The following is a 15,118-nucleotide window of genomic DNA, read 5'->3' as shown; positions in this document are numbered from 1 at the left end:
GTGCTGGCTATCCCTTAAGATGTTGGCGTCGGCCAGTCCATTAAGGATGGCCTCTTTAATAAACTTTTCTAAGATCTTCCCCGGGATAGAAGTCAGGCTGATGGGCCTATAGTTAGCCAGATCCACTTTCCTCCCTTTCTTGAAGATAGGCACCACATTGGCCTTCTTCCAGTCTTCGGGCATTACACCAGAGCGCCAAGAGTTTTCAAAGATCCGTGCTAGAGGCTGGGCTACGATGCTCGCCAGCTCCTTGAGTACCCTGGGGTGAAGATTGTCAGGGCCGATTGTATTGTTAAGCATTTTGTTGTTTTACTGTTTATATGTTACTGTTTAAACCAGCATGGTAAATCAGGCATGGCTTTCCAACTGAGCATTCAGTTTCTGCATCTAACATTTTAATGTAAATTCATAACTTCCGTTGTCCCATGCTGTGCATAATATGTGCTGCGACATAGACTGGAGCCTCCATGACTGTAGGTGTTAGCGAATTCCTCTCTATACTATGGGAAATTAACTTGTTTTATCTCCCAGCAACAAGCTTTATTGTTTGTCAGTCTTACCATATTTACCCAAATCCAAGACTGCCCTGAATTTAAGATGACTTTCTCCCTTCCCCCCCCCCCAAATACTTATAGATTCATAGATGTTAGGGTCGGAAGGGACCTCAATCGATCATCGAGTCCGACCCCCTGCATAGGCAGGAAAGAGGGCTGGGTTTAGATGACCCCAGCTAGATGCCTATCTAACCTCCTCCTGAAGACCCCCAGGGTAGGGGAGAGCACCACCTCCCTTGGGAGCCCATTCCAGACCTTGGCCACTCGAACTGTGAAGAAGTTCTTCCTAATGTCCAGTCTAAATCTGCTCTCTGCTAGCTTGTGGCCATTATTTCTTGTAACCCCCAGGGGCGCCTTGGTGAGTAAAGTCTCACCAATTCCCTTCTGTGCCCCCGTGGTGAACTTATAGGCAACACAAGGTCGCCTCTCAACCTTCTCTTGCGGAGGCTGAAGAGGTCCAGGGGCCCCAGTCTCTCCTCACAGGGCTTGGCCTGTAAACCCGTAACCATACGAGTGGCCCTTCTCTGTACCCTCTCCAGGGTCCAGAGAAGTACAGAAAACACTGTAAAACACTGGCACTGTTTAAAAACACTGTACAGAACTTAGGTTCTGTACAGAGAAATTTATGAATTTGTTATAATTTTCCATGTACAGAATCTAATTATTTAATTAGATTAATTAATTAGGGGGCTAGGGAATTGAACTGTGTAAGGGCCCAAGGCTTGGAAAGGGAGAGGCAGGGGGTGCAGACCCCATCCAGGGTCAGGGCCAGAGCTGCAGCCTGCCTCCTGCTGCCTCATATTGTATTCCAAGACAGGCATTTTTTTTCTCCATGTTAAATGTTATGGGGAACCTCCTCTTAGTATTGAGTAAATACCTTACGTCAGCTATAAGGAATTTAAATGTACACATCGGTTTACTTCTGTATTCAGTGCAAGGTTTTTTTAACTGGTTTTTTATAATTCTCCTTTTCATCTGTCTCCTTTCCTTTGCTATGGACGTGTCTACAGCAACAGCTATAAATTGTCACTACCACTATTTGTTCTGAGAATGAAGCAAACTCATATCTGCCAGTTGTATGTGCCTTGAGTTAATTAATCCCTAGTTTTGAGATCGGTCTCCTTGTCAGAGTATCAGTAAAAACAGTATATTTCTGGCAAATGAAGCCTAAACAGAATCTTTGCAATTCATTTCTTGCAGCTGTATTGCCTCAGGCCTTGAACATATGAGTGCATATCAGGACCTGGTCAGTACTTGAGAGATCACTGTGGAATGCTAGTCTGCAGAAAATGTTCTTTTGAGTGCTTGTCCATACATACTCCACACTTGATGGGCATGTGTGCCCGTGCCCTTGAGTTTTTGTTCATTTGGCCAGCAGGGCCTGTGGAGACCATGCCTAGAATGGCCTGATGACAGCACCCAATTGCATAAGGGGGCAAGAGGTCACTTTGCTTGTCTTTTAGTTCCTTTCTGCCCTTCCAACCCCACCCCTGCAAGTGGCACCTTGTGACAACCTCTGAGCCTCTTGGCTCACTGTTTGATCAACCTTTCAAACCTATGTTTTGTAAATAGGTGTAAACAGAGACAGTCAATTTTGGGGTTACTTCAGAGCATTCTTTTGATAAACGTTTTCTTTATTCTGTAACAAAAAGAAGACTCCGTTTTTGTCTGAGGCCTAATCTATACAGCAAAGCATTATTAGCAGCACTTGGGTTCTGTTGGCAAAATGTTGAGTGCATCTGTATCCAAGCTTCTGTGAAGAAGCGGAACACTTCCTTCTACCAACAGAGTTTCAACACGTCGATGGAGTAGAGCAAGGCTCCTGCTGCTGCCTGGCAGCCAGGTGAAGATTCATGTAACCCAGTAACTCGATATTTTTAGACTTGAGGCACCCTTTAGAAACTCGGGTTTTGACTCTTTTCTGTTGCAGAGAACTTGGAAATATCACAACAGATAAGCATGTTTTTTAACACTGTGGATTCCTATTGGAAATCTTTGGGTTTATTTTATGAATCGTGGTAGCCCACCCAAATAACACTGCATGGCATCCCCTTGGCACCCTTGAAAGGATCTCAAGGAAACACAGGGTTCCTTGACACCCTGGTTGAGAGTCACTGATGTATATGTTCCTGTGCTTTCTGCCAGCTGGCACAGCTGTGTCAGCCCCTGGTGCCTCCTTATGGTGTACATGACTCTCAAGAAGCACAGCTGCTGCATGAAACTGCTCGAAGTGCCTGGCTCTGTTCTGGCAGCAGAGCAGGAAGTGCAGTATTTGTAGGTATAGACAAAGCCTGAGAGTCGCCTTGGAATCCAGAACTGTCTTTTACTCCACACAGATATCCAGGTTTAATAATTCTTTCAGGCATGCAACAGTGCCTCTAAATGATGTGCACACCACAGGCTTATTGTGTTTGGATGAGGAGCACATACTAGATAATGTGCCGTTTGTAAGTCTTTTTCTAAGCTGAACTGAATGAGCTGGAGAGTTTTGTTTAAAGATATTCCTGTTGGAGAGGTCAGTTGTGTCCATGTTCCTACTCAATCTTATATGCACACCATTCAGCAGACAGCAACATTTTAAGACAAGGAGCTGAAGAAACTAGATAAATTTGGATGGAAAATATATTTAATATCATATCTTCAAATAAGAATTGGCAATTACCAGACCTTACTGGCAGCGCACAATTACTTAAATTTGGGACTCTGTCTCTAAATTTGCTGGCAGGCTTCCTCAAGGCCACTTACGGGATTTTGTCCTTGGTTTGCAAATGTAAAATTGTAGAACGTTTTTCTCCAGAGTCCAGGTGATCCTTGATGCTCTGACACCATAAGTGTCATAAGGAAATTCTCTCATTTCAGATTATCAGGAGTCCCTAAAGAGGTAAATTTAAATTAAGGATCTTCCATTTAAGGGATGTAGAGTTTTTAATTAGATAGATGAGGTTTTATGCTCTCCAGAGGATTTTGAGCAATGCAGAGCTCCCAAGGAGTCCATACTCCTGCATAAAAGCAAACATGCATGAAGCCTCAAACACAACAGAGGCAGACAATTATACTGTTACCAGCACAGAAAACCTGTACCACCTGGGAAGCACCAGAAACTTTAGAAGAAGAAGCAATATGCTAATGCAGGGGCGGGCAGTTATTTTGGGGAGAGGGCCACTTACTGCGTTTCGGCAAGCCATCAAGGGCCGCATGACCGACAGCCCAGGGCAGATTAATATTAATTTTCTAAATTTTTAGGGGCCCCGCGGGCCAGATAGAATGGTCTGGCAGGCCTCATCTGGTCCCCGGGTCGCATTTTGCCCACCCCTGTGCTAATGTATCACCAGTTATTGTCATTGGTATCATCAGAGCACCAGATCTGATACCCTAAGCAAAAGTAGACTACTTCTGCTGCTGGATCTTCCTATTATACGCTCTGCTTGGTAACCGGTTTTCTTTTTTGTGGGGTATAGAAATGAGCAATTTGATCTGTATCCTGTTTGCACCAAGAAAGATACCAAACCTTAGTAGAGCTGACTAATCATCTGAGATTTGATCTCGAAACGTCATTTGGAACTTGCTTGAGCAAGCTTCTTGTGCGCACATAAGTTTAGCATGCCAGACTTGACCTTCATATTTTTTCCAAAGGAGGTTATATCTGATGTATTTCTGATCTGTTGTTCCTTGGACCTGATGTGTGCTTACCTTTTCGGTACGCTGATCCAAAATAAATTTGGGAAGCTAAGGAAAGATTCAGCGAGGATAATCATAGTAGCACCAGCATGGCTGAGCTACTTGGTTCTTGTAGTCAGACCTGAAAAATTTCTTAATTGAGGCTCCCCCCAGTATAATTTCCTTTCTAGCTAGTGGGATCTCTCAAACTGGCAGAATCTTCCTCTGTGGTTCTATGGTCCCTACATCTTAAGGCATAGATATTGATTGGACAAAACAAGCAGAGAGGGTTTGGTCAGCTGAAGTATGAACATTCTCATCCTCAATTAAAAGGACGCTTTGAAGTTTCTTGTCCAAGTGGAAGAGGTTCATTATTAGGGCACAAAAACACCAGGCGGTTGTTTTGGATTGAGATAGCAGATGACTTGGTTTATCTTCTGTCACTAAAGAATTCCTTGGGGAGTCTCCCTAGCAATCATCTAGGGATACCTTTCCACTTCTAGTCGAGAGGTATTCATTCATTCCACCTTTACATACCATTAGCTTCTAGTAAGGCTTTATGCAGGTACGCCTACAGGTAGAAAAGCCTCTTTCCTCCTTAGGATCTCAATTATGTACTGATAAGTTTAAAGGGTCTGCCTTTTGGGTAAAGAGCTGCATGTTTTCTCTTCTACTTTTCCATTCAGATAGCTGTTTTGGAAGCAGTAGCATCTACCAGAAGGGGAAGACAGAATGTTAAAAAGAGAGCAACTGTGAGACTTTGTCCCAGCAGTTTTGTTGAAAGTAGCCTTTGACTTTTCATCTCAGCACCTACCTGTTTTTTTCCCAAAGCTATATTCAAACAAAAGTAAAGCTGCTTCATACCCAAAATGTTCTCAGGGCACTCTTGCTAACTGAAAAAACTATGACACTCAGGTTATCCCTCAATTAATTGAACCTTATGGGAAGAGAGTGAAAATGCAGGCTATATCATCTGTCTAATTGGATTTTCATAAGTCGTATAAAGCTCTGTTATGAAGTGGCCACTTTTGATCAAGAGTTGAGATGACAGTCTTTATCTAGAAGAGCTCGAACAGCTTCTTTATCTTGAGAAATATTCCAGTACTGGAAAATCAAGCAGCTGTTTGGGGGTGCAGTGCATATGTTTGCTTATCATTATGAAGCATCAAATCTGATGCTCATTTTCACAGGGTTGCCTTTCAGTTATTTTCAGACAGACTCCTAAAGCACATCTCCTCTGATGGAGGTCAGAGAGCGAGAGTCATCAGTAGTGGACTGTAGGCCTGTGCAAATAGGGAAGTATTTGATTTGGATTCTGCCTATTTGGAGGACAGTGATTTGATTCAGAGTTTCGGATCACTGTCCTGAATCAATTCGGCCAAATCGGCTTTGGAAGATTCAGTACTGATTCGGGGAGATTGGCCAGGTAGAGGCAGGAACAGCTGGGCGGCTGCAGGTTCTCCCGTGGCTCCTCTGGCTGCACCTGCCTGTCCCCGGGCAGGGGGAACCACAAAAGAAGCCCCCATGGCTGCCCTGCCCGGCCCCATCCCCCACCCAGCCCAGCCTCCTGGCACTTTAAAAAAGAAAAGAAAAAGCCCCACACTCACCAGATGCAGGAGCAGCCATCAGGGCCTCTCGGGGCTCATGGCAGAGCCCCCCCATGCAACACGGGGCAGTGAGGATCACTCCCTCTCCTGCCTGGCACCTGCATGGCAGCTGCCCCATGTCATGGGTGCAGCATAACTCGACAGGGTGCTACGCGCTGTCTGGCAGCTGGGGCAGCTCCACACATCAGCTGGAGCCTGGCAGGGCTCAGCCTCAGCCACCCCAGCTCCCAGGTGAATCGAGCTGGGGGCTGGGGAATCAAACCGATTCGATTCCCCAGCCTCCGCTTCAATTCTCCAGCTCTTTGTTCGATTCACCAGGGAGCTGGGGCAGCTCCATGTGTCAGCCAGAGTCCGGCAACACTCAGCCCCAACGGCCCCAGCTCCTAGACAGCATGCAGTGCCCTGCCAAGCCACACTGAACAGCTGCTGCACAGGTGCCAGGCGGGGGTGGGGGGATCCCCACTGCCCCCCCCTGCACGGGGGCGGGGGGGCTCTGCCACGAGCACCCAGAGGCTGCTGCAGCCGGTGAGTATGGGGCTTTTTTTTTAAATTTTTTAAGTGCTGGGAGGCTGGGCTAGGCAGGGGATGGAGCTGGGCAGGGCAGTCATGGGGGTTTCTCTCATGGCTCCTCTGGCTATGCCTGCTTCTGACCAGGCGGGGGGCGCCGCAGGAGCTATGCCCCACTGCTGCTTGCCCAGTTGGGGCAGGGCGGGGCACAATGCAGGCGTGGCTTTCTCCAGGCAGCAGCAGGGCAGAGGCCCTGCTCCCAGCGCTCCCACACCCGCATCAGCACTGGAAGCAGGGGCTCTGCCCTGCCACTGCTTGCCAGCCGGCGCGGTAGCCATGGGATGTGGGCGCAGCAGCGCTGGAAGCGGGGGCTATGCCCTGTTGCCACTTGCCCCCTTCCACCTGGAGTGAGCCTTGCCTGTATCCTGAATCAGCTACCAAAGCTTCGCACAGCCCTAGTGGACTGCATATGGGTAGAACAAATCACTTTACTTGACGGTAATGGTCATTCTTTGAGATATGTAGTTCATGTATACCATGACCAATTCTCCTTCCTTGCTACTGTGGAGTTGCATAACACCTGGATCCTGTTTTGGTGAGCATTTAAAATGGTTCATGCCCATGGCTGGAGGCACAAGATGTGTAGAACTGTTGCAGCACACAGCATGTACTTCTGGCCAAAAAAACCTGAACTGAAGTTCATGGAGTACTTTCACTCCAACCATATATGTATATATATGTGTATACCATGCATGCATGGGTGACTGGTGCCTCGAGTCTGGGGGGGCACCGGGAAGTGCATTTCCAGCTTCGTGGCTGGTGCTTCCAGGGAGCGCACGGCTGATTTCAGGGGGTGCACGTGCACCTGCGTGCACCCCCTATGCATTGCCAATCTATGCATGCAATCTAACAAAGAACTAAAGGTGGTGCAAGGTAAATAGTTTCTTGGGAATTGTCAAAAAGTTCCAGATGTCATCTGTAAATTCTCTAACTTATTCCTGCCTGTGCAGGGTGGTTCCCTGTGGCTTCTAATTCAATGATAATCTCTGTGTATATATCCTCATAAAACAGAGCACTTCCTTCTGTAGGTGAGCTCTTCTCAGATGGAATGAAATGCTTCATTCTGTGGTACCCACAGTGTTTGGCACTGATACGTGGGGTAAATCTTATTTTGTGGCAGTGGTTTTCAGCTTCCTCATCCCAAATCAATCTGCTTTTGCTTATGATACATGACCAGGGGTGAGGGAAATGCTGTCATTTGCCAGAGCTAAAAATTATTCTTGACTCCCAGGATGGACTTTCAGATGGCGCTCTTCTTCCTGTTGCTAATTCAGACTCCTACCCTTGCTGTCTCTCCTTGATTGCTGGGAGAGGAAAGTACCTCTATTTGTGTCTTCTGCCCTTCTTGGAGCACCACCTCATTAAGGCCCTTTTTGGCTTTCTGTACAAATCTTATTTTATGTGTATGCTTAGTTTTTGTAAAGGTTTGCTTGGTCCAAAGTCTTAACTGTGCTTCTACCATCCCTGCAGGTGTTACAGTGCGAGTACCTCAAACAACTGCGTATGTTGTGAACAACGGGCTAACTCTTGGATCTGGAGCCCCGCAACTCACGGTGCATCACCGGCCACCACAGGTGCATGCTGTAAGTACAGTTACACCGTTATTCTGTAATTACCATTGTGCTCATGTCACCATTTGCAGGTCAGTTGCTGCATCAAAGGTTCGCAAGCTACTTGTAGTGTGGATGTGTATTGTGGACTACACCCACTCCATTCAGGTGGTTACTATCACCCTCCTGTTGTTACTACAGCAGTTGCTAACAAGGGGAGTTGTAGCCATGTGACCTCATGACACACCACCAGCAAGTGTGCTTCTGACCACCAGTGATCTGCACAGCACAATTTGAGGATTTATGTTCTTACAGAACAGCACTAGCTGTCTGCAGGGGGTCTCATGGGGTCAAGCTATAATGACTTCAAGCTGTAGTGACAGGAACAGACTTCTGGTGCTCTAAGAAGTCACTAAAGTCTACCAAAGGCTAAGGATATAATGTGTGGGTTGGCAATAAAAGGGACTGCTGTGTCTTTTATACCCTTTTTGTGTTCTTTAGGAGCCCCCACGCCCTGTGCATCCTGCACCACTGCCAGAGGCCCCACAGCCAGCACGCCTGCCCCCTGAAGCAGCCAGCACCAGTCTGCCTCAGAAGCCTCAGTTAAAGCTGGCACGAGTACAAAGCCAGAATGGTATTGTGTTATCATGGAGTGTCATGGAAGTGGACCGGAGCTGTGCCAGTGTGGACAGTTACCACTTGTATGCCTACCATGAGGACCCAAGCGCCACCATGCCCTCCCAGTGGAAGAAGATTGGGGAGGTGAAAGCCCTTCCCCTCCCGATGGCATGCACTCTCACTCAGTTTGTGTCTGGCAGCAAATACTACTTTGCTGTCCGGGCTAAAGACGTTTATGGACGCTTTGGACCTTTCTGCGACCCCCAATCCACAGATGTGATCTCTTCCCAGACCAGCTAAACTAGAGATCTTTGCAGCCTTTAAACCTGCCCCACCACCAAGTTACACTAGTTTGGGGTTTAATCACATGCATGAAATTCACTCTCTACAGGATAATTTTGGGCAGCCCTATGTGATACACTACATCCACTGAAAAACAAGAGCAAAATAAATACTCACCCTGCCACAAGAGAACCCATTTTCCTGGCTAGTTCAAGTCTTGGGCAGTTTGAAATCAAAGTTTTCCTCTGCCCTTGGAGCTGCTTCACCCAGAGATACCAACCCTTTATCCAGGGGGAACCTGGATATCTGGGCCTTTGCTTCAGACTGGGAACAGGATGATCTATTGCACAGTTTGCCTGAAGCAAATCAACACATCTGTACCGCAGATAACAGTTAAATGGCGCTAACAGGAGGACAAGGAACAGACTTGCCCACTCACTCCCCACCACTCAATGGGCAGGCTGTGAGGGGAAAGAGGATTCAGGGTCTGACTTCTTTTGTACTGAAAGACTGAGTAGCCTGGACTCATCTTACACACTGCAGTGTGCTCTCCAGGGGACAAGGGAGCTTGAGTTTGGCAAGTGATGGGGTGTGTGTGTGTAAATTTGGAGGTGGTGCAAGAAACATCCACTACCTCCCACCTCCCACAGATACAAACCTCTCTTCACTCCCCGCTTCCCAACAGGGTCTGGGAGCATTGTCAAGCCAGATCTGAAACTGGACTGTAGAGACTGCATTTTTCCTTCCTAGCTCAGATGAATTATCTGTCCTCTCCTCTCATACATTCAGCCCTCTTTTTTTTTTTAAATTTATTTTGTGCCTTAAAGAGTACTTTCAGAAATAAATGTAGCCAGATATCTTGTGTTGGTTAGTCTTTTTTTCTTTCCCCCTGTAGTCTCCTGTTGAGGTTCCTCTTGGCCCCAGACCGTTTGTCTAGTTCTGTAGGTTCCAGGAAGTGTAGCACCTGGCACCCTTAATTTCCACTAAAATTCTTGGAATGGCTGGGTTTTGTCCTATGAAGATGACTGTAGGCAATATAAGACAGTATTCTGCATCAGCACCTTTTTCCTGTTCTGGGAAAGCTGCATGCTACGAATTAGCCAAAGGAAATCTGTGTGGCACAGTGAAAGCTTTCGGTCTCATCACACATGCTTGGATGTTGTATTAGTACAAGACGGTATCAACATTTAAGTTGGCTTCCCATTTCCTGTCTTTTCCCAGCCCCTTGTCCATCTGCATGTGTTAACCGCCAAAGCCAGAACAGTTTTGGACATCTTATTTTGCTCACTAGCCCAAAAGCTGTGGAGCAGTTGTAGACTTTAAGGAGCTTTCATGATGCTTCTGAGATGAGCCTAAAGGAAAGCTTCCTCCCCACCATGCCTTTGTTACTGTCCTGGTTTTGAATAGTGACACAGAGCATGCTTTACATATGGACAAGGAGAGGCAGGTAAGGTGCAACCTTGCCAGCCTTCAGAAGAACAGACCCAGTTTGCTGCCTTTTCTGCTTAGCAAAATTAATCAACTTCAGGGGAATGGGAGCATGAAGCCATCCTTGACGTGTTTCAGCACCTGGCTGAGCTGTATGAGGTGTTTAGGTTGGTGTGTTGGTTTTGGTTTCTCATGCATGCATGTGTTCTCTTGTAATTCTCAAAGCCCTTGGTTTAAAACTAAAACAAGGTTGAAAAAGAAAAAAGCCTTTAAATGCCAAAGGTGCTGCTAAAATCTCTTGCAATGCTGTAAGATGTAAGTTGGTTTTGTTCGTACAAAGCGCTGATGTTGGTAGAATAGCACAACGTGGCAGGATCTTTTAGGAGACCCTTACCTTCTCTGTGTTCCATCTCGCTCTGTAATATGTATTCCATCCATCCTGGCACGGGGATTGTCATTCTTTCATGTGAGCAGGAGGTGTTCTCTCCTTCTTTTCTTTAGCAGCTATTTAGTAAGAAATACCGCTGATCTCTGAACAGAAGTTTTGTGGAATTTGTTAGGGGCAGGTTAATTTTTTGGGTCTTTCTAATTTTGGGGTGCAGCTTTGAACACTGTCCAACCCATCAGCTGAATAACAGGCGCCCCATTTCACTGGTGCCAAGAATCAATAATGCCTTGAAATTTTCTGGGTTTAACTTTTTTTGCCACCTTCAAGAAATAAGACCTGCTTTATAATGCATTTAGTTTATGTATGTAAAGTTGAGATTAAAACAGCCAACAATGGCCATTCATAATGCTATTTCTCCCAATTTCTAGGTCCGTGTAGTCCTCCTTGGACTAGTTTTAATATCTTGTATTTGAAGTGGTACCAAAGGCCTTGGGAGAAGCTGTTTCAGTACAAAGAGATTTATAGTTTAAAGAGGAAAAACCCACTACCTGGACCTGATGCTGCTTGTTTAACGTCATCTCCACTGTAACTCCAGCTCAGTACATGTAGGAGAGAGCAGTCTATAGTTTTTCTTGCCCTTTCCCAGTCTGTGACTATTGTTAATCTTGTCTTGATGAGGAACAGGTACCCTTGGCAGAGATTTTTCTTGTAGCTGATGGAAATGGTACTTAGAGCTATCTTAACATTGTGTTCAGAGACCTTTTGAGAAGCCTGGGCCACAAATAAATGAAAAGGGAAATTTAGCCAAGAGCAATTCTTGAAATTTCAAGTTGATTTTTGTGGCCCTAAAACAAACTGTAAGGAATCCTCAGAAGTGGGTGCATCACCTTTTTATGAAATGTTAAGATGCAGCTGTACTCTAACCTGACTATAGGATGTTGACTTTGTGTACAGCAGCTCTCTACCTAGTTATCCTAATAAAGTTATCAGTTATGACTTACTCTTTGGATCTAACACAGCTGTGGGCAAATGACTTGGACTCTCTTCTGCCTCACTCAAACCGAATTGTTAAATGAATTCCAAGTGCATACTCGTTTTAGTAGGTGGTGACAGTTCATGCTTTGTGAAGAACACTGTTACATTTTAAAATTACCAGCTGTGAGTTTGTATGTCTTCCAGTTTGCTGGCCTAGAGATCCTTCCCACAATAAATAGGGAACTTTACTAGGCCACGTTTTATAGATGTTTCAGAGTAGAATCAGTTTTTTAAAATGGATATTTTCTCTTGTATAATCCAACAGAAATGAAATTGAGCTCCTCAGCTGTGAGTTACATACTAGCCCTTGCATTTCCTTGTTTTGTGATCTTTTGGGGGTTTTTTAAAGAAAAAAGAAAAAACCTTACCTGAGAGAAACCATTTTAAAATTCAAAACTTCTTGCCACAAGCATTCTGGAATAACTAGTTACGCTGCAAAATACTTTCTTTTAAAGTATTACAAAAAACCTGGAGTAGTCAGCACAAGACTAAACTCAATCTGCTTTCAGGATGATGCTCTCCATGAAAGTGTTTGTCCCAATAGTTAAGCTTTATTGGAAGCCTCCAATATTTGTTCGTAAATAAACTAAACCACATTTGAAGCAGAATTGTCTTTTAATCTCAATTTTGCACTTTGTCAGAGTATTTTTTGTGTTCTCAGTACTGCAATGTAAAAGCTGCTTCCTGCTTCAGGCTTTATTCTTGCCACTGGATATCTCCCCATACCAAATTGGAGCTTGTTCTCCAGGTTTTAACAACTGCAATACTGCATCTTTAGCCACTTTCCCATCCTCATTTCTAAATGGTTCTTTTCATCTGTTATAATAGTTGGAACCTGAATTTCCTGACTGTGAACAGTATAAAATTAATTTGATTTCTGGCTGGAGAAAAGTGATATTGGTTTCCTTTCTGTACACAAATAGAATGCTGAGAGCAAAATGCAATTACTTTCCATCCATTTCCCCCCAACACCAGCTTGCTGACCCTCCTGTGCCCCACTTTATTGCTTAGCTTATTTAGAAAGCATTATCAAATTCAATTAAAATGGTGGTGTTTTATAACCTGTAGGTACCATGTGATTTTTTTTTTTTCCTGTATTCTTGAACCAATGACAGCAGCTTATGGGAAGGGTGGGGTGTAGTGGTCAGTTCCCTTCATGCCTATATTCAAGCATATGTTTAACATTTTTGTATTGTAGTCAGCCTCACCTGAGCAGCACCTGATAGAAAAACCTGTTGCACCAAACTGCAAGCCACCCTGCTTGGATGAGTGTTAGATTATCTAGCGCAAGCATTCAGACACTCAGCCATCCTGATTTGAATTTCTGGCACAAGAACTGGGAGGTGGCAGTGCCTCTGTTATCTTCCCCTTGCACATCCTGCCTCCTCCAAAAAAAAAAAAAATAATAATAGTGGGAAAATCTTCAAGCGACTTCAGTGGGAGCAGAATTGGGTGCAGTTGTTGAAGATTAGCTAGGAAATGATCACAGTATTGTACTGGAACTCAACTACTGCTCATCCCTTCCTCTACGCTGCTTAGCTGAGTATCTAATTAACTAGAATCCATGTGATATGGAGGAACAGGCCCAGGTGTGTTCTGTTTCCCTGAGTAGCCATGCCCCAGTATTAGAGTACTACAGACACTGCACAAAATCAAGCTGTAATACTGCTGCCTTCTATGCTCTTTAGTATTTTCATTTACGCAACAAAAAGAAATCCTAACTACATTTTTTAAATAAAGGCTTGATATATATATATCAATAATATATATAATCCCTCTCTCTCTCTCTCTCTCTCTCTCTCTCTCTAGATATATATCTAGAGAGAGAGATTATATATATTATTGATGTCTGTGTGTGTGTATATATATATTGTTGATGTATTATATTTTAGGTTTTTTTGGGGAAAAGGGTAGAAACTAGGTAGGGAGTCCAGAGGCGTCTGGTCCATTGCTATACTATATAAGCAGTGCACCCAAAAATATGAACATCCCCTATAACAGTCTTCTGGTGGGGAAAATGAAACAGGAATAGGTACCTAATGTGAATGAAGTGGGGTTGGTTTTTTTTACTTTATCTTCCAATTTAATCAGTATCCCATTGAAACTCATCTTGTTTCTCATCTAATCTTGCAGGCTGAGCATTCTTTCCTCAAATACATTTTTTTAAGTGCTGTCTGGATTTAATGGAGTGTATCTGTAAATATGGGAACTGGGTAGCCAAGTGAGGGTCCTGTTTGGCTTCAGTAATTTATCAGCCATTAAAATATTCAAGTATACAAAATCCTTTGTAGAAAATTCAGTCTGATTTTATTTTCTTTTGCAGCTGAACTTGTAAATAAAGATAATGTAGGACCTATCTGATGTCCAATTTAAACTGGGCAGTTGCAAAACCTCCCCATTTTTGTATGTACTGTAGATTAGTGTGTGTATAAGTGTTACTGTAGTGGGGTTTTGTCCAACAAGCCTGAAATTTATACTTTGAAATAAACTACTGGGTTTTTAACATGTTGAGTCATCTGTGATTGATTCTCTGGTCATCTCAGGAGACTCCTGTCTTCTTTCACAAATGACAGGGTTGCAGCTCTTTATAAAGATGCTGGTGGCTGGGGGATGCCACAGCAAGACACAAGAGTTTTGGACCTTTAAGCCTTTTCTCAGTGTTTTGGATTCCCATTTGTTGTTGGGAACATGAAGAGTTGTCTCATTTTAATCTTTCAGCCTTCCAAAATAATTTCTCTAGCACCTCTTGCTCTTGCTGTTCCAGGGTCCCGTTTCACTTTGTAAAGCAGAGTTGCATAGGCCCTATGCCACAGACTCTCCCAGGCAGACAACAGAAGCTAATAGGTCATGTGTAGCTACCCATGTTAGAACTTGTCTCTCAAAGCAGAATAGAAGCCTAGGTATTTACCGTTCCTTCCCCACCACCACTTGCCCATTTTGTTCCTACAAAGAGCTGTCTTGTTGCTTGCTGTGATGTTAGCATTACAGCCCTGGGCTGTCAAAAACTTAACTGTGGTCCTAACTTTACACACACTGTGTAGTCTTACTCAAGTCAATGGTCTACTTAATGCATAAAGCTTAAATACACAAGTCCCTCCAGAATCAGAGCCTACAAACAGCAATTCTAGTGAAGGGATAGAAGAATTTCTTCATGTCCTTCTATTCAAGGAATTCATACTTCTATAAAAGCTCCTTGGTTTAAGATGCTTAAGTAAGTTAAAGGTATCATGTCAATTGAATTTAAGTTTATTAAATATATATTTGGAAGGAAGCAGACAGACCGCCACAAGCTTGATCTTTGTTCCCAGCAATCTAGGCAGCACACATCACCTCCTTGTTTCTCCATCTCCATCAGAAAACGGGAATTGTGGAGCGTGGGTAGCTTCCTAGTTGTAGCAGAAGCATTAGTAATGGTAGTGTTCTGGCAATTTG

The 15,118-nt window shown here is 44.3% G+C and overlaps 1 protein-coding gene across 9 annotated transcripts in view; it reads left to right on the top strand.

Annotated features, from left to right (window-relative positions):
- ATF7IP (activating transcription factor 7 interacting protein) overlaps positions 1-14,664 on the top strand; it is a 159,032-nt gene extending 144,368 nt beyond the window's left edge. For 7 of the 9 annotated variants that reach the window (XM_014520217.2, XM_014520221.2, XM_025204800.1 and 4 more), the window contains 2 exons: positions 7,856-7,968; positions 8,437-14,664. In XM_014520217.2, the coding sequence (XP_014375703.1) occupies positions 7,856-7,968; positions 8,437-8,853 (530 nt within the window). In that variant the 3' untranslated portion in view covers positions 8,854-14,664. The remainder of the gene's footprint in view (positions 1-7,855; positions 7,969-8,436) is intronic. The other 2 variants (XM_014520215.2, XM_025204799.1) reach the window with 2 other exon arrangements.
- The last annotated feature ends 454 nt before the right edge of the window (positions 14,665-15,118 follow it).

Source organism: Alligator sinensis, unplaced genomic scaffold (genome assembly GCF_000455745.1).
Source record: "Alligator sinensis unplaced genomic scaffold, ASM45574v1 scaffold166_1, whole genome shotgun sequence".
In the NCBI taxonomy this organism is placed as follows: Eukaryota; Metazoa; Chordata; order Crocodylia; family Alligatoridae; genus Alligator; species Alligator sinensis.
Note: the sequence above shows the minus strand (reverse complement) of the source record. Positions and strands in the feature narration are given on the sequence as shown.